Here is a 19015-nt window from a genome sequence, read left to right as displayed (position 1 = left end):
AATACATTTTAAAATTTTTCTGCAGATGGTGTTCAAGTTCAGAATTTGCCTCAATTGTTAATTCATTGGGAGTATCTAGGAAAATTAACAACATTCCAGCCACAGATTGAATTTCATCAATTCCCTGATATATAGAATTTATGTAACAATTTAAAGTTTGTTTATTATATTACATTTTCCTCTTTAATAAGTTCAGGCAGCACAATATCTTCCTGTATCTGTGAAAAAACATCCGCAGAATGTTATGGCAAGGTCAATGCTAGTTTTGTGCTTCCCTATGTAAATTTATTTCCCAGTCCAACATTAACAGGAACATTAGCAATTCTGATTTGGACAAGAAATCCAACACTATAGTAATTATTGTACAATGCTATGTCCGGATTTTTGCCGATCCTCTCTATGTACTACATTATTTACAAGACTTTCCAAAATACTTTTGTTTAAAGTGTAAAATACTTCCTTTTAGAAATAAATACTTTTAAAAAAAAAGACTTTCCAAAACTGATGCTTCCTATTTGTATGCAAGAATTGCAGAATCCAGAGTGGTTATAGACATCATTTGGAGGAAATTCCACAAAATATACTTCCACAGCTGGAAGGCACTAAGCTGGTAGGTGAATATGTAGTTTTATGCATCTAAATTGCAGTTGCATGACTATTGCAAATAAAAATAACCATCCAGAACTATTGGGAGATGGGTGGCATGTATTGTGTTTAGATAATACATAATAATCTAATAATCAAATTCACCATCATCAATTGCAAAAGGAAGCTTTACTCGGAGCAACTTACATCCTGCGATGATACCTCTAACACCATCACACATCAACATCTGCCTATCCAGAGTCCTTCAGAAGGACTGGCTCTCCACTATGCATTATCCCCACAGTAATATTGATAGATTATATCTGGCCTGTGGAAATAGAGACAGAAGTTTACTTCAAGTCAAACAAATAGTTGAAGAGGAAAAGCAAGCATTGGCCGATATAAAGCAACTTAAAAAATCAAGCATTGATGCAAGTTAAAAATGGAAACTTACTGAATGTACAGGAGATAAAACATGAGTATCAAATAATATAATAAAAATAAGAACAAAATGCTGGCAAGGAAAAGCATTACATTGTCGATTTCTATAAAAGTCAAGGGAAAAATGTATAAAGATAAAACCTGGCAATTGCTTACAACTGGAACATTAAAAAAAAGAAACCAAAGGTTTGATTTAAGTTATTCACATGTAAGCTATTGGAATTAATGTAGCCATGGCCAGAACTGAAAAATCATTAAATGATTCAAAGTGCAGATTATGCAAAAAAAAGCAGAAGAAACAGTAGATCATATACTGTACTCAGTTTTGCAAGAAGACCACACAGCTGATTATAAATAACGACATAACACAGCTGCCAAAATGATTCACTGGAACATCTGCAAATGTTATCATGTGGCAGTAAGGAAAAAATGATGGGAACAAATAGTTAAAAAATCAACAGGTTAAAACATTGTAGGGTTTTGGAATACAAAATGATAAAGTCTTGGGCTGTTATCACATCAAATTTAATTGTGGTTGAAAAGAAGAAAGTGTACATAATTGATGCGACAATACCAGGGGATAGAAGAATAGAAGCCAAAAAATTGGAGAAGGTCACAAAGTATCAAGATTTGAAAATCGAAAAAATATGCCATAAACCGGCAGTGGTGATCCCAGTGCTTATTGGCACAATGGGTGACATACTAAATCTTGGATGATACTTAATCTCTATGAAGGGCAACACCAAATAAAAAACTGGCAGCTATGATTCTACAATGATGTGTGAAGTGATAAATTATATAAACAAAAATGATTGTTGTTATTCAGTAACCAGGACCAGGACCACTAGAAGAAAAGTTACTTTTCCTGCCACAAATATAAAATGACTGAAAACAAAGGAATAATGGTTTATTATTACAAATCAAGTCCAATGAGAAGAGGACATCTGAAAAGAACGCACCAGTTCTGGAAAGATGAAGTTCTTGGTTCAGAAGTAACAGAACAGAGGCTATCGATAATACAAAATAAAGCATTCACAGAACTGGAATTAGAAGAATTGCAAAGGTCTACCCAGGACAAAAAAAACTGAAGCCTTGCCAGAACAGTTCAGATAGTGGAGCCAAAACAGATGGAGTCAGTAATAGAGGAAACTAACATAGCTATTTTGAACCATTCTCATTTTCAAACCCAGCACCCTTCTCTCCTTTCTTCCAAGAAGGAATAAAGTCCTGTAACTGAAAAACAAGGAATGGAAACAAATAACTGATTGTCTAGAACAGCACGAAAATGTTGCCTGCATTGAAGCATTTACAAAAAAAAAAAAAAAAAACCCTTCAGCTACCACTTATTAAAAGATGCCAATACTGTAATATTGAATATCAGCCCACCTCTCTGTAAGAAACAAACTGAGGTACAGCGCAGCTGTAGTAATAACTGAAGATCTTGGATGCAACATCCAGAAATTTTTAAAAAGCCAACGTACCACCAAAATGGAAGTTCAGATTGGAAACTAAGATCAGCATGCTAAGTTCAGATGCACGCAAGCTAGAACAGATGAAAGAAAAGAGAGAGGAGAGCCAGTTTGGTCTAGTGGTTAAGGTGCTGGGCTAGAAACAAGGAATCTCTGAATTCTAGTCCCTCCTGAGGCATGAAGGTCTGCTGTGACTTAAGCCAGACATCCTTTCTCTCAAGCCAACCCACCAAAAGTGTTCTAGTTGTGAGAAAAATAGGAGGAGGAAGGAATATTAAGTATGTTTGCTGTCTTGAATTATTTATAAAGTAATAAAGGCAGGATAAAACTCTAATAATAAATTTTGTTGTTGTTGTTAATTGCAAAGTCATGTCCGACCCATTGTGACCCCATGGACAACATTCCTCCAGGCCTTCCTGTCCTCTACCATCTTCTGGAGTCCATTTAAGCTCACGCCTACTGCTTCAGTGACTCCATCCAGCCATCTTATTCTCTGTCGTCCCCTTCTTCTATTGCCCTCAATCTTTCCCAGCATTAGGCCCTTCTCCAGTGAGCCCTTCCTTCTCATTCGGTGGCCAAAGTATTTGAGTTTCAACTTCAGGATCTGGCCTTCTAAAGAGCAGTCAGAGTTGATAATAATAAATTAAATAAAAATAAATTAAAGAATTAAATAAAAGTAAAATAAAGAATACTGATAAAAAATATGACCTAGAAACAAGGAAGATCAAGGAAGCAGTGGAAATATTAAAGCAGCAAATAACAACCATGGACAAAAAAATAAGCAAATGCAAAGTTCAAATTGCACACTGTAGGCAAAATCTCTAGTTTCAGATGAATCAGAAACATTTCTACCAATCCTTCAATCTTTTAATAGACAGACTGCAATGAGTCAGTCAACACCTGAGAAAAAAGAAACAGTGCAGTTCTGGGGACAGCTATTGAACAATCCCCTAGTAATACAACAAGAATGCAGTTTGGATAAAAGGAGTGGGTAAGAATTTAAAAAAAAGAAGAAGCTGAAATGAAAAAACTTGTAATAACAACAGAAATGGTGGAGAAAGGAGCAAGGAAAATCAAGAACTGGTCAGTACCAGGGGAAGATAAACTGCATTGTTTTTGATTGAAACATCTGACTGGTCTGCACTCAGTCATTGCCAAGCAATTTAATAGAGGCAACACCAGGCAACTACAGACCACTTACTTGCTGACAATGTTCAAATTGTTAATTGATATGGTAGCAGTCCAACAGCATTTAGATGAAAACGAGCTCTTTCTATCTGAGCAGAAACAGAAACTGCCCAAACAACATAAGGACAAAAGTTTAGTTCCTAATTGACAAGATGATTTTGGAAAACTGTAAGAGAAGAAAGACCAACTTGAATATAATTTAGATAGATTATAGGAAGATATTTGCCACATGACTGGATAATCAAGTTTCTGGAAATAACAGAAGTCAAGAAAAAAAAATCAGAAGTTTTGTGCAAAGATCAATGGCACAATGGAAGACATGGTTGCTGGTCAACGGTGAGGAACTGGGAAAGGTTAATATCAAGAGAGGGATCTTTCAAGGAGATGCACTATCATCACTATAATTTGCTAATGCATTGATTCCTTTGTCAAGAATACTGAACAAGTCAGGCCATGGCTATCAAATATCAAAAATATCTGCCAGGCAATCCCACCTCCTTTACAAGGATGATCTAAAGCTGTTTGGGAAAACATAATCTGAAATGGAATTGCTACTCAATGCTGTCCGAATGCATAGCCAAGAAATTGCAATGGAGTTGGATTGGACAATTGTGCCACCTCTACAGTCAACAGGAAAAACAATGAAAGCGGAAGGAAATAAGATGTCCTATAGAAATAAGATCAAGAGTCTGGATGAAGAAGGTCACTACAAATACCTGACCATTCTTCAGGATGATAATATCAAGAACACTGAAATCAAGAAGAAGGTTAGTAGTGATGCATTGAACTTAGGACAACATGAAGGCGAGAACAAAGGCCTATAAAAAAGACCACAATGACGAATCGAAAAGAGACATGGCAAAGCATAATACTGCATGGCCACTATATAAAAAAGCTAGTAGGCAAAACAGATAACCACAAGGGCTAAGCGTTGGAAAGGGGGCTAATTCTGGCTGCACAAGACAAAGCCTTAAGAACAAATGCATATAAAGCCAGAACTGAGAAGACAACAACAGACAGTACAATACACTATCTCTACAAAGAAGCTGAAGAAACAGTGAACCACTTAGTTAGCTGCTGCAAGAACTGATTACAACAATAGCATGATAAAGTAGCAACAGCAGCACACTGGAATAACTGCAATAGATACATACTGGCGGGAGTACAAAATAGACAAAGTAATAAAAAATGAAGAAGCTAAAGTGTTCTGGGGCTTTAGAATTCAAACAGACAAGCATCTGCCACACAACAGGCCAGATTAAACAATTGTTGATAAGAAAGGCAAAAAAAATCTGGATAGTGGACATTGTAATATCCAGAAACAGAGAATAAATGATAAAGACTAGAGAAAATCACAAAGTAGAAAGACCTGCAGAAATAGAAGAATTGTGAAAGAAGAAAGCCATAGTATCAATAATAATAGATGCCCTGGGTGCAATTCCAAGACAACTGGAGCATTCCTTGAAACACCATTGGCATTGACAAAATCACCATTAGTCAATTGCAAAATTTACTAGGAACAGCTTACATCATGCAACAATACTTTTAATATTGTTAAATAAAAATATCTGCCTATACCAGGTTCATTATTGTTTATTTTATTAAATTTTTATTCTGTCCCTTTCCCCTATATGGTGACTCTAGAGAAGGATTTGGTAGGTGGATAAAAATGCCAAATCCAGTCTAAACATTTGCCTGACTGTACAACTAGCAACAACAAGAACAACAACAACAACAAACAATACTAACACTAATAATAAAAATAAATAGAACTACGTATTACACTCAAGTTCAGGGTTGGTACTATGGGACTTCTGTACTACTTAGTCATCCTACAAAAACCAAATGCTTATTGATGAAATATTCTAGCCCATTTTAATTAATCTCATATGTTAAGAAATAGTATTTCTTCTAAATCTAGACAGCATACTAAAAAGCAGAGACATCACCCTGCCAACAAAAGTGCGTATAGTCCAGGCCATGGTTTTCCCAGTTGCAATGTATGGCTGTGAAAGTTGGACCATAAGAAAGGCTGAGCGCAAAAGAATTGAGGCCTTTGAACTATGGTGCTGGAGAAGACTCCTGCGAGTCCCTTGGACTGCAAGGCGTTCAAACCGGTCAGTCCTAGAAGAGATCAACCCTGACTGCTCTTTAGAAGGCCAGATCCTGAAGTTGAAACTCAAATACTTTGGCCACCTAATGAGAAGGAAGGACTCATTGGAAAAGGGCCTAATGCTGGGAAAGATTGAGGGCAATAGAAGAAGGGGACGACAGAGAATGAGATGGCTGGATGGAGTCACTGAAGCAGTAGGTGTGAACTTAAATGGACTCCAAAAGATGGTAGAGGACAGGAAGACCTGGAGGAACGTTGTCCATGGGGTCGCGATGGGTTGGACACGACTTCGCAATTAACAACAACAACAATTTCTTTTACCAACTCCACAAAAAGCCCAAACTTAAGTAATGTTTCACTTCATCTAAGCAAAAAAGTGCCCATAAAGTAATGCAGAATTTCTCTGAATCCAGCACTTACGCTCGCTTTGTTTAATGTTTTCTGTTTCCATGTAAGTACTGTTTATTCTAAGTAATTCATCAAACCTCTTGGAAACTAATCTTAGCTTGTTTCAAAATACTTTGCACAGGAGAAATATTTTGGCTTGTCAAACAGGACTTGTAAGAGCAGGAATTGTCTAAAACCTGCATGGAAAGAGAGAGCATAATCCCTTTACGATAAATTTACTTCATTTAGTCCATTTCTGTGGGTGCCTAATAAAATGTTCTCATGTGTCTCAGAAAAATAAGGGCCAATGTAGTCTTTGAAAGCAAGTTTGGTGTAACAGTAAAAGAGTCAGCTTAAGAAGTAGCCTCATGATCTTGCCAAAGTGCTTTGTCACTTTAAGATGAGATATTTCACCTAGTCAAGAATCATTTGTAGAGCACCACTTTTGACTTGTTTGCACAGCCCTAATGTGTATGTTTCAGATTATATAAGATATTGACAAATTGCTTGGAGAATTGAAACTTAAAATCACCTAAGTGGGGTCCATTCTACTTATCAGTGGCCCATGAACGTTTATGTACTTCATACTAGAACATGGATTGTTATTCTTTGAAGAGCACAGTGTTGAACCTTGTGATGAAAAAGTTTTAAACATAATCAGACCCTGATGTCTTGCTCCTGGTGTTGGAAACAGTGATGCCGTGAACTATTTGAAAATTATTATTATTATTGGAGCTGGCACTCCAACAGAAAGAATCTGCCTTTGTTACTTGTTCAGAAATAACAATCAAGGGCCTTGTGACATCTTCAAGATCTCTTGTTTCATAATCTTTTGTGATCTAATCAATCCATCAGATGCACAAAATATAGTTCTTTTATTTATGTGCAAATACTCACTTAGTTGGATCCTGCAAGCTTTGTTACAGTGTTCTATTTACATGAGACTTCCTGCTTACTGTTCCCTTTGTGTTGTTTTATTTGTATCTGTTTTTCCTAGCAGCACAGGATGTTTTCTTTTTTGAAGTTGAACCTCTAACCTCTCTAATTACAATTACCTACTTCCATGACTTTTCCAAGCAACTAATTGTTCTTGTGGGAAAGCCACAGTATTGTATATGTTTGGTACTTACTGCTATAGATAAGGATCTGTGGATGAAAGTGGAGAAATACAGAAACTGGGTTTTTAGCATGAGTGCATTGTACTTTTAATTCTCCCACTTCAGTCTGATTCTTTTGCTTCATTCTTCACTTACAAAATTGATATTGGATAAGACTTGATTAAGATATGGAACAACTACTATGACTGTCCTTGAAATGTCTGGAAATCTATTTTGTGACAAAAATGGAGAAAATCTAATACAATTGTTTCAAGGTATCTATTTCCACAGAGAACCCTATTATTTATCCAGAAATAAAGGCAGAAAATCAATGTCTCCATATTATGTCCTTTAGTGCAGAAATATAAGGTCATAGTATCAAAACCAGGGTTTTTTTTTTGTCATAGAACGCATTGGAACAGAGTTCTGGCACCTTTTTTCGATGGATTTTCCAGAGTTGCATTCTTTTCCTATTGTTTCCCTTTCTATCCTCATTTGTTTTTGAAAATGCTCCGCTGGCAGTACGGTGCGAGCAGGGTTCCCTCTGGCGCTGTCTGCCTCCTCTGGGAGGAGCCATGAGGCACCAGAGCATCACAACTAGAGCGTGGCTTGATGTGCTGGGTCGGACCATGTGGTGTGGAAGCCAATAGTGGCGGTGGGAGACACATAAATATGGAGGCCATCTTTCATGAGAGGGTGAGTGAGCCTTTTTCTCTCCCTTACAGAAGGTGCGGTGTGAGGTTAAAAAGAGGCAAAGTGAGAGGAAAGAAAGGCGGCTGGCATGGAAGCTTGTCCAACAGCGAAACTTTGCTGTTTCAGTTCCTTGAGTAGTTCAAAGGCTGGGATGTCTACGAAAATCTCTTTTTAGTTTTTTATATTTTATATTCAAACTACAGAGGGGAAGAATAATAATAAAGCCAATGTCTTGTGATTTGGAGGTATTGTTATTAATAATAATATATATTAATGATGTATTGGTCAGATGTAAAGGTAGACCTACAGTATGAGATTTAATCAGATCTATTTATTAAATTTGGTTTAACTTAAAGATAAAAGTAATCTGTTCACTGACAAAGTTTTAACTTTAATTTGTTTCAAGTCAATATCCATATTAAACTCCAAATGTACATTTTTCCACCTTGTTTGACAACTTCTTAAAAATAATTCAATCTTTTACAAGCAACCAAATTTTGTTTTATTGGGCCAATTTCATTCCACATAGAAAGCTGATATTTCCACTCATTAAACTAAATGGGTATGCCAGTGGTAAATGTCCCAAAAGATTAATAAAATGCCTTCTTGTAATTTAAAGCCACACAGTGCATGGTAACATTAATAATATTAACTTACCTTGAACAAAATCCTAGTCTTTTAGATACACTAAAAATTGAAGGGTTTTTTTTTCAACTACAAAGATAAACCTTGTAGAATAGGCAAGGCGGGTTATATGACATGTGTGAGTTCTGGCACCTTTTTTTTTTTTTTTTACACTTTTGATCAAAAGTGTAGAATAAAGTTCCCAGCCTTGACAACTTTTAGATGTGTGGACTACAACTCAAAGTGTCCTAGTTGGTGTCAAAATTCAATTTTTGAGATTGCTTCTTTTTATTCTAAGAAATTCAATAATTGTAATATTCAATTTAAAAAATGGCACAATATGCATTAGTCTTCTCTGGGTCATCTGATGATCAATTGTTAATTGTGAATATGCTAGTTTAATAATGACTGTCCAAATTTCATCTATTTTAAGCCTAACCCTAAGCTATTGAAAGCATAGTTTCACCAGACACTTTTTAATTCACGTTACTAGAAATGCAGTGACCACATTTTTCAAAAAGTGGATTGTGAAATAGTCATATTTGTTTATATAATTAATTAAATTATATTTTAGAACAATAACATTCTATTTTGAACAACATTTTGACCATTTTACTTCCATATGACTATCAACACTTCCTATGAAAATATTTATATCTACATAGCTTTGAAGGAGCTTTTGTACACTCTCCTTTATGTACTTTGCTCAGGAGAGGTGGAATTGGTTTTTATGATTAAAATTATGGTGGGAAATTATATATTATATAATTATAGTATATAATACATTAGATATAATGGCACTGACAAGTTTATAGTTTAATTAGCTTTGTTACAGTGGAACTGATTGGGAATCATACAAGCTTTTAGAACAAGCTGATTGATCAGTTTAAGATAACTTTGCTTCTTGAAGTAAGTATGAGTACAGAATGGCAGCAAAAAAAAAATAATTAAAAAAAGGATCTATCCACCCTGAAAGATCACTATAATCTGACTGCACTTAGCAAGGTCTGTATTTATCACCTCATAAAGGCAAACTGAGTGGGGATTCCATAAGGCACCTTCTTACAAATCAACTTAATATGAGTTCCCGATTTAAATGCACTGATTCTTATCCATAGGGGAGCTGGGTATCCAATTAATTACTTCAAACTGGGTTCTATTGAAAGAGAAAATGAAAATCTTGATGTGAAGAAAATTATGATATTATTTATGGGATGGGAAGAAAATGAAAAAAAGCATCCTTTAATATTGCATATACACACACACAAGGTGTTATCTAAGTACAGTGGACTGCCCTGTTATAAGAACAGAATGTGTCTAATTTTGCCCACCTGCTAAGTTCAGAATAAAATATGAAAATGATTCCTGCCATGGATGAAGTGAAAACCATAAGGTCAGGAAAAAATCTTGAAAGCTTTTTAGTTCAACCAGCACTTACATTAACTGATGTCCTGAAGCTAATTTTAGCATTTATGAATTTAAATGGTCAATTTAAAATACAAAAAAATGTCATCAGCTAGTTTCAACTTTCCTGACAGTATACAAAAAGATTACCATGTTGAAGAGAGACTTTCTTGGAAATAGTGCAGTTAATTTGAGTGATGAAATAGCATGAAGTAATAAATATTTACCTAAATAAAGTTCATAGGCAAACATTATGCATTTTTCTTTTGCCAAATGAAGCCTTTTTTAAAAACCCAATGAACCGTTAGGTAAACATTGGAATCTTAGCTTACAGGGGCAAAAAGCACAGATCTGTCTCTCCCAGACTCATAAATTAAAGTTCAAGTAAACAGAGCAAAGTCAGTTACTAACTAAAACTAAACAGAGCTGCTATAATGGACTGTTCCAATTTTTTTCTGCTGTCTATTTACCATTCTGGATCAGTGTGGTCAACTTAACATATGTCTCTAACTTCAAACTATGAGTTTTCAGTTATCTGACTTAAAGAAACAACTAAAAGTACTTTATTGAATCAAATATGATTCCATGAAATATCCAGATTCTACTTACTGGCTTATAGCTCTCTGAGCAGAAATATACTCATACCTATGTACAGTACTATACTCACAGGTATTTATGTTACCTCACCTCCTTTCGTCAACCGCATAGTCCCATTTTTCGAAGTCACATATTTTCCTTCTTCTGCATCCGTATTTAGTTGTTTACCTCCTTACTACACAGAGATCCACCTACTGAAGATGGCTCATTTACACAAAAACATCTGAAATGAAAACATAATTGAAACAAAATTAAAATTACTGACCCCCATACCAGGCAACGCTTAACTCCAAAGATGTGTTGAAACATATTCTACATACAGTAAATATTTTTGCTTTTTAAAATATTAACAGCATCAGGATCTTTAGCTTGGGTCTGCTCCAGAGAAGCAGGCTGCCATGTCTCTAACTTCTTTCAAAGAGCAGATCCATTACATTCTCTCCTGGATAATTTGAACAGGATGGACAGATTCCATACCAAAGAGATGGTCCTGCAATTCTCCCAAATTCATAGCAAGTAAGTTTCATATGTTATTATCAGCACTGCATCTTATTGTGACCAAGATTTTGCTGCTAAAGTGGCTCTCAATCCCCAGGGTGCAGGGTCACATAAACCACTGCACCAATGGTAGTTTCTGAATAGTCCTCAAGGGCAGCCCTAAGAAAACACACTGCAAGGTAATAAATATGTAAATTGCTAAGGCCTCCCTAAGGCTGGTAATTTTCAGAACTACCAAAACTGGCTGAAGTCACCTTTGGCCACAATCTTAATCTGTTGCTCTGTAGGAATTATAAATTCAATTCCCAAAATATAAACCTGTTACTTCAGGACAAGTGGTATCCCAGAATTAGTGTAAGAAATGACAGCAAGCCAGATAGGTTTCTGCACAAACAGCCACTCTCTGCTGGAATGAAATCCCTTATTGCTCCCAGACATCGAGTAAGATCAGCCACAACATCTCTTATTCAGCCCTGGTGGAAATATATCAATAACCTCAACAGATCCATTACAGTCTCAACAACTTTGTTCATCCACTTATGGAATGGTTATCATTTCCCTTTTCAGTGACCAGTTAGTAAAATCCACCACTGTGGTCTCTCCTTTTTCCCCACATGAGTTGGTTCTGACAACCTTTGAGGTGATGTGGCAAATCTAGGGAACCACCTTTGTACTTTCCACTCAGGTTCTCCATAGGATTAGCACAATTATAGCTTCACCTGAGGCAGGCATGTCCTGCATGCTAGCCTGAGACTTCATTGTTTAGGGAACATTTGAAGGTAGGCCTTCTTAGGCATAGACCGGCATGCCATCCTCTCCTGATGATGCTCCCTTTACATGTTCTAAATCCCTTGAACACTCATCTACATGCTATCTCTCCTTCTCTTGCTTTGGGCTTAAAAGCTCTCTACCCCTGAGCTACTGATGCCACTGCTCAATTTCCAAAATCCAGCAATGGATCAGAGGCTGTTCCTTCCTGCACTTTGCATTTCCCTAAACTAGCCAAGTCCTGTTTTGCTTAGTATCCATCATGCTTAGACTATCCTAGAATTGAAGGGCTGGAAAGAACCCAATTACAGCCATGCAAAAGATATCTTACTAAAGGGGTGAAGAGAACAAACAGAAATCAAGACCCACATTTGGAGTAATATCCATTTTGCCTTTTTCAAAATATCATCAGTTACTTACGTTTAGTTGGTCAGGACTTTGGATCAATAAGAAGTTCTACATCATCTCAGGATCTGGTAAGGCCATTCTCCAAACTTATAGTTGACCTTTCTAGTCTTAACATCAGTCAAACTACCTGTTCTTGTAATGTTATTCAAAATCAGCAAGTGGAAAAATAGTGCATTTTTATAAAGAATCTTTTGCCTTAGATATCACAGTGAATTCACTGTCAATTATCTCCATTTTCACATTACACAAACAAGACATTATAAATGATGTAGACTGTGAGGCTATACAATATTATATAGTATTTTCTCCAATGCTGAATTCATGCAAATTACATATACAACATTCTTAATGCATTTTATGTCAATCTGTGTGTGCTATACTACTTATGCCTTTTGTTCCTCTGCACCTAGCTTCCTACATTAATATAGACAACTGTGATATTTACAGGTTTATCACAAGCCAATATCCAACATTAAAATCTAGTATCATTGCTTCGCTTCCATATAATAAAACAGTGTTTTGTGGTATGTTCATCTATATTTAAAATAGGCATAGAAACCAGCCTGTGATTTCAGTATAAATTCTACTAACAAGCAAAAATTAAGATGGTTAACTGGACCATTGTTTAATTTAAGTGTCTGACTTTGCACTGAACTGTACTGGTCAGTTTCACGAAGGTGCCTAAGCCACCAACCACCCAAGCACATTTGATTTAACATGTTGTTCTGCAAACTTAATCTAGAGATCTGGCTTGGATTCCTATCATTCATCACTGTTTCTTGGTCTCAACAATTCACTCTTTCTAAATAGAAAGCCATTGCTGCCAACCCAGTTCCTGCCTTTGCTTTTCTACTACAAAACCCCTCAACCCAACCATGAAAATGCTGAAATTTTCTGCTGGTGCTGCAATAATATTAAGGAAATAACAAACATCCAAACTATATCGTTTTGATGCTTTCAGGTCAGAAAGAGCTTGTCCCTCACAACCTTTGGCTATTTAACAGAATGACAGAGTGAAAGGGACCTTGGAGGTCATCTAGTCAAGTAAATGGTTGTCCAATCTCTTCTTAAAAACTTCCAGTGTTGAAGCATTCACAACTTCTGGAGGCAAGTTGTTCCACTGATTAATTGTTCTAACTGTCAGGACATTTCTCCTTAGTTCTAGGTTGCTTCTTTCCTGAATTAGTTTCTATCCATTGCTTCTTGTCCTGCCCTCAGGTTCTTTGGAGAATAGGTTGATCCCCTCTTCTTTGTGGCAACTCCTGAGATATTGGAACACTGTTATCATGTCACTCCTAGTTCTTCTTTTCATTAAACTAAACATACCCAATTCCAACAACCATTCTTTATATATTTTAGCCTCCAGTCCCCTAATCATCTTTGTTGCTCTTCTCTGCACTCTTTCTAGAATCTCAACCTCTTTTTTTACATTGTGGTGACCAAAACTGGATGCAGTATTCCAAGTGTGGTCATACCAAGGCATTGTAAAGTGGTATTAACACTTCATGTGATCTTGATTCTATCCCTCTGTTAATGCAGCCTAGAACTGTGTTGGCTTTTTTGGCAGCTGCGGATTTGTGGTTCAGGATATAAACCTGGTATAGTAACTCTAGTCGCTGGGATGTTACCTGATATCAGTGTACTATAAATGATCACTGGCATCAACGCCAACAGTGCTTTGGTTTTAAAATTGGTATTCAACATATTCAATAAAAGAACAGCTAATGGAAACTAACTATTATGGGAATCAGAGCCATTGTCAGCCATAGCCATGGGAAGAATAGTAGGTCTGTCCTAAAAAAGTGACACCATTTTTTGATTTCAAACCTCATTAGGCTCTTTAAGCATAGTTAATGAGATTGTAGGAGATGTAGCTCAAAACTTTGGAAATATTAGCTTCAGCAGCAGTAAATCAACCAAATGACTGAAGGAATAGCTCAGCATTGACAAGGTAACATGATGAAGGCTCGGTGCATATTTTAATCTAAGAAAAATATGTGATTGTGCTTTACTGTACAAATCCAGCTGCAATTTAAAAAAAAAACATGGTTTGATTCAGCACATTGTCCAAATCAAACTTATTTTTTCATAAACTATTCAAGCCACCCAATGTTGCTAACTATCCCACTGGACATTTTAAGTTTCAGCTTAACACTCACAGCCAGCTTTGAAACTCAATGCATTGTAACATAGGGAAAAAATGCCATCTGTTCTTCTACTAATCCACGGTTACTTTCCAAGGCATGAAAATTCAAGTGTGCCAATTTATAATCCCTTCCTGCAATATTCTTCTATTTGCACACTGACAACCCATATCTCATCCACCTTCTATCACAGATGTATTGCTCATTACAGAGATACCTCCTCTTCACATGGCCCATTCCAAAATCTACCACAAACTTCAGATAGCAGACAAACTAGGTAAGATTGTATTGTCTTTTGTGTACTACATGGCTGTTTTTAATATCAAGTTTACATATTTCAACATACCTAGATAGTTCCAAGAATGTAAAAACAATTACTTTCATTTAGGCAGTACCTTTTTTTTTTAAACCAATACAAGCATTTGACTACCAAAGTTTGCTACAAAAGATTTTTAATAAAGGAGGGATTAATGGAAAAATAAAAAAACAAGCCAAATTACAACTCACATTTATTAACAGCAAGGGTTCAGGTTTATAAATGGCATTTCAGTTAAAGACGGAAGCTTAAAAAGCTTTAAGACAGCTACAGAACACCTACTTTTTTAAAGTTCACTATCATGGAACATGGTGCACATTTTTAATTTCTATTTAGGTGAATATTTTCCATTGATAAATCAGAATGCAAAATTGAAAGCATTTAAAACCTGAATGTCAGTGTTAACTAAAGTCACAAATCTGATAAAGGCCCATTATAAAAGGATTTTTTTTTTCAGCCTATTAGGTCTGCTGCAAAGAAAAGATGCAACCTGGAATTAAAGGGAAACTTCCTAACAGTAAGAACAATTAACCAGTGGAAAAGCTTGCCTTCGGAAGCTGTGGGCACTTCATCACTGGAGTTTTTAAAGAAGAGACTGGACAGCCAGTTGTCTGAAGTGGTATAGGGTCTCCTGTTTGAGCAGGGGGCTGGACTAGAAGACCTCCAAGGTCCCTAACAGCTCTATTCTATATCACTGGCATAAGGGTGTCCTAGCACCCATATCAAGCCTGCAAGGAGGTAACTTCTGCATAGAGCTCATGCTTATACCATTATCAATATTTGTACATAACAGAACATAATTTACTGATTATTGCAGAAGTATCTTCACATAGTCATTACAAAATTTCAAAGTTATTTCCTGATAACTGCAACTTATTATTTTGCAACATGAAGCTACAGAGTCAGAAAAAAAAGTTGTCCATTGTTTTAAAATGAAATTTACATCTGGTAGTTATAATAGTTTCAAGACAACCAGCTTCAATCGCTTAAAGTAAATATAAAAATTAAGCTATTGAGAAAGTTAGCAATAAGACCATCTGTGCCTAAACACTTGTCATAAAATTTTTTATATTAACTTTAACACAGGAAAGAATAAACAAGAATGACCTCCAAGGTCCCTTCCAACTTTACTACTATTATTATTATAGATATAGCATGACATGGTATTTACTCCCTTTGTTAATTTAGAGAAATAACTGCTTTATTTTTGTCAAACCAAAAAAAACCCTCCCACAATTCATGGATAATTTTTCTACTTTGAAAAGAAAGAAAACCTTTTAATTTCTTTTGCAGAACAGAAAAAGCTAGGAACAACAAGTGCTGCATTAGAATTATCTGCTTTTGCATTCCACACTTTATTTTTCAAGTAATTGGCAATTCACAATTAGGGAAAATACCAAACTACAAGGATCATTACATCACAATGGGTTTTAACGACATGTACAAGTTTTCACTATCATATTGCGATATTCTTTGTATATAATTGATCCATCAGCCTCCATCTTCAAAACACTCAAAGGACTGTAGTCAGCCGGAATGCAGGAAAGTTCAGGGATGGAAGGATCCAGTTTTTCACGAAGGATATTCTGGACCACTGCATGCACAGGAGAACCATAGCGATGGCCCACTACCCTTGGACAGTCACCTTTGCAATAGTGAGGATTGTATCTATGTGGTGCAATTATCCATTTGTCCCAGTTCAGTTGACTGAATTCCAGCCAAAAGCTGTGAAGCTCACATTCATTTTGAGGAAAAGGGAACTGGTTGTAATACTGACTTATGTTAAATATTGGAACTGGAGTGTTTTTCATTTTCCCATCTTCTTCTCTTCGATGACGAGGTGCCCTTCTTCCCTGTTTAAGGCCTTTCCTGGCCTTTTCACCAGGAACTGTGAAAGGACCCTTTTTCAGATTAGATTTAAGGTTCCTTCTGATTTGGAGAAAATTCCGTCTGTGATAAGCGTGCTCACCAGTGTCAACAGTATAAAAGAGAAGAAAAAGTGATCTTTGGGACATATTGAAGAAATCATATTTAAAGTTGGGAGAATGTTCATTTTTCAAGCAGGTGAAATTCACAGCCATATGGATGTTTCCTTTCTTGGCGACTATCAAAGGGTGAAGAATAGTGGTCACATCAATCTCAATCCATTCGCATCTAAGTTCCAAATGCAGGTTGAATACATGTGGAACACTGATGCACACTTGACTGGAGGCATCCCTTTCCTGAACAATCACGTTGTAAATACATGTAAGATTTGAGGCTGTAGAAACAGACTCATCAAATGAGAAGAGCAAGACTGACTTGAGCAAGTGCTCTTGGACAGTAACCCAATCCAAGTTGAAAAACAGGTCTACTGAATGAAGATCTCCTGCAAAGAGATTGAAGAAAAGAATGTTTAAACAAAGCAATCCTACACCCCCAGTTTGCTTCTCTTAATCACTTTATACTTGACAGCAATTAATCTCAGTAAGACTTTTGATTAGGCATACATTTTTTTTCTCAGCAAATGGCAAGGAAGGCAGTCATTTTAGAGTGGTGGCCATTTTGAATACCCATTTTAAAAAAAGGTTATCAGTATAAAGCTTTGGAGAAACAAAACAGCCACATTATTAGCATTTTACTAAGAAAAGGTAATTTTCCAACTATAGCAAAATATATATTTTTACACTATTAAAAGAAACCCCAAAGATGTACACCATCCCATTTTACATGGAGGAACAAGCAAGAAGCGGAAGGATTCCCTCAGACCCGTATTTTGACAAGGGGCAAAAAAAAATTAGTTAATCCAAACAAAGTTTTCACATACTATTAGTAGAGGGATGCTTGCATTCAGCCTGTGGTGTGACAAGGCGGACGGTGTTGTAGAGATGCCTTTTGTTGCCCTTAAGAACACCTTCCTTGGTAGCAAACTTTTTATACAGGTTCTTCATGTATCTCAGACCTCTAGAATCTGGAGATAGTCTTGAGATATCCAAGCCCTGGGGATTGTGGCCAGACAGCAGCTTAAAAAGAGGGGCATATGGATCTTGGCCATTTTCTTTGGGAAGAAACAGCGATGGAGGAGATATCTCAGAGTCCTGCACCTCTGACAGCAGTAATGGCTGAGAAGTCCCTTCATGTCTCAAACTGGGGGAATACAAGACCCCATGAAAAAACAATCCGTTCAAGTAGAAACAAATAAAGAGTCCCCTCCAAAGCTTCATGATGAGAATTAGTTAGGCAAAGTAACTATCTCCCTCATAACAGATCAAACCCTCAAAAAAATGAAGCAGCTCCTTCTAGCCTCTTAAATAAAGCTGCACTAATTAGACACTAAGGAAAGACACACACCTGATGGTGTCATCCCATTTACTTCAGGCTTGTGGATAAGTTTAAGTGACAGCCCCTTTCCCCTATGGTTTAGTAACATTAAAACTAGATTAACTAAAATAATTTGGAACATGTGGTGAAATGTATGCTGTGACACTGTAACACTTTCCAGAAAGTAAAAGCCTGTAGTTCAAAATAGAACTTCCTTGTGAAAAGAGAGATTTAAACTTGTGCTTAAGGTTAGTTAGACCTGATTTTACAACTACAGCTGTGCTTAACTTTAGTGCCAGATGCTAGAAACATTTAATTTGATAATCCTGTGCATGTTAAAGAAACATTCACAGATTACTGTTGGTTTGGGATGTGCTTTTCATTTCATTGGTCTTTCAAGTGAAGACAAGCAAATAGGGAATAATGAGTTCCTGGAGGGTAGAAAGGGTCAATATTACCACTGTATAACTTGTTTTATTTTATGATAAGGTGAATAAAATAAACAGGCTCTTTTATTTATTTATTTTAAAAACCTCTACAATTTTAAGAATGATAATAATGATCCAGTATAAAATAACTTTTTCTGCGTAAGCCACAATGAATGGCAAGATAATTTCATTATAGAGTTTTCCATAATGAAATGGAAGGGAAAAATGAACTGCAGATGCTGCTGCTTGTTTTTTATTAAAAGAACTTATAGTGGTTGGAAAAAGGAGGCAAAGAAATAGAATAAACAGCTTTCCAATCAGTTCCTCCAGCTGCCTCCAGAAGTTGTGAATGCTCCAACAATGGAAGTTTTTTTTAGAAGAGACTGGACAACTATTTGTCTGAAATGGTATAGCTTCTCCTGCTTGAGCAAGGGGTGGACTAGAAGATTAGAAGACCTACAAGGTCTGCTCTACTCTACTCTACTCTACTCTACTCTACTCTACTCTACTCTACTCTACTCTACTCTATAGCTGAAAAATTATTACTGAAGATTT

At 36.3% G+C, this 19015-nt stretch overlaps 1 protein-coding gene across 1 annotated transcript; it reads right to left on the bottom strand.

The window, feature by feature from the left end:
* Positions 1-16162: 16162 nt before the first annotated feature.
* On the bottom strand, positions 16163-17689 carry GDF9 (growth differentiation factor 9). The gene is made up of 2 exons (XM_039350836.1): positions 17539-17689; positions 16163-17097 (listed from the first exon to the last, which is right to left on the bottom strand). The coding sequence occupies exons 1-2, from the start codon at positions 17660-17662 to the stop codon at positions 16163-16165; spliced, it is 1059 nt and encodes a 352-aa protein (XP_039206770.1). The 5' UTR covers positions 17663-17689.
* Positions 17690-19015: the final 1326 nt, after the last annotated feature.

This window comes from Crotalus tigris, unplaced genomic scaffold (genome assembly GCF_016545835.1).
Source record: "Crotalus tigris isolate CLP2741 ecotype Arizona unplaced genomic scaffold, ASM1654583v1 scf7180000017568.12009008, whole genome shotgun sequence".
In the NCBI taxonomy this organism is placed as follows: Eukaryota; Metazoa; Chordata; class Lepidosauria; order Squamata; family Viperidae; genus Crotalus; species Crotalus tigris.
This window is presented reverse-complemented; position numbering and strand designations above follow the sequence as displayed.

What these genes read in the sequence shown, in the direction of transcription:
- GDF9 (XM_039350836.1), bottom strand. Translation starts at nt 17,662, where the DNA reads ATGAAGAACCTGTATAAAAAGTTTGCTACCAAGGAAGGTGTTCTTAAG. An exon ending in CAAGCATCCCTCTACTAATA is followed by an intron (nt 17,098 to 17,538) that starts GTATGTGAAAAC and finishes TCTTTGCAGGAG; the next exon opens with ATCTTCATTCAGTAGACCTG.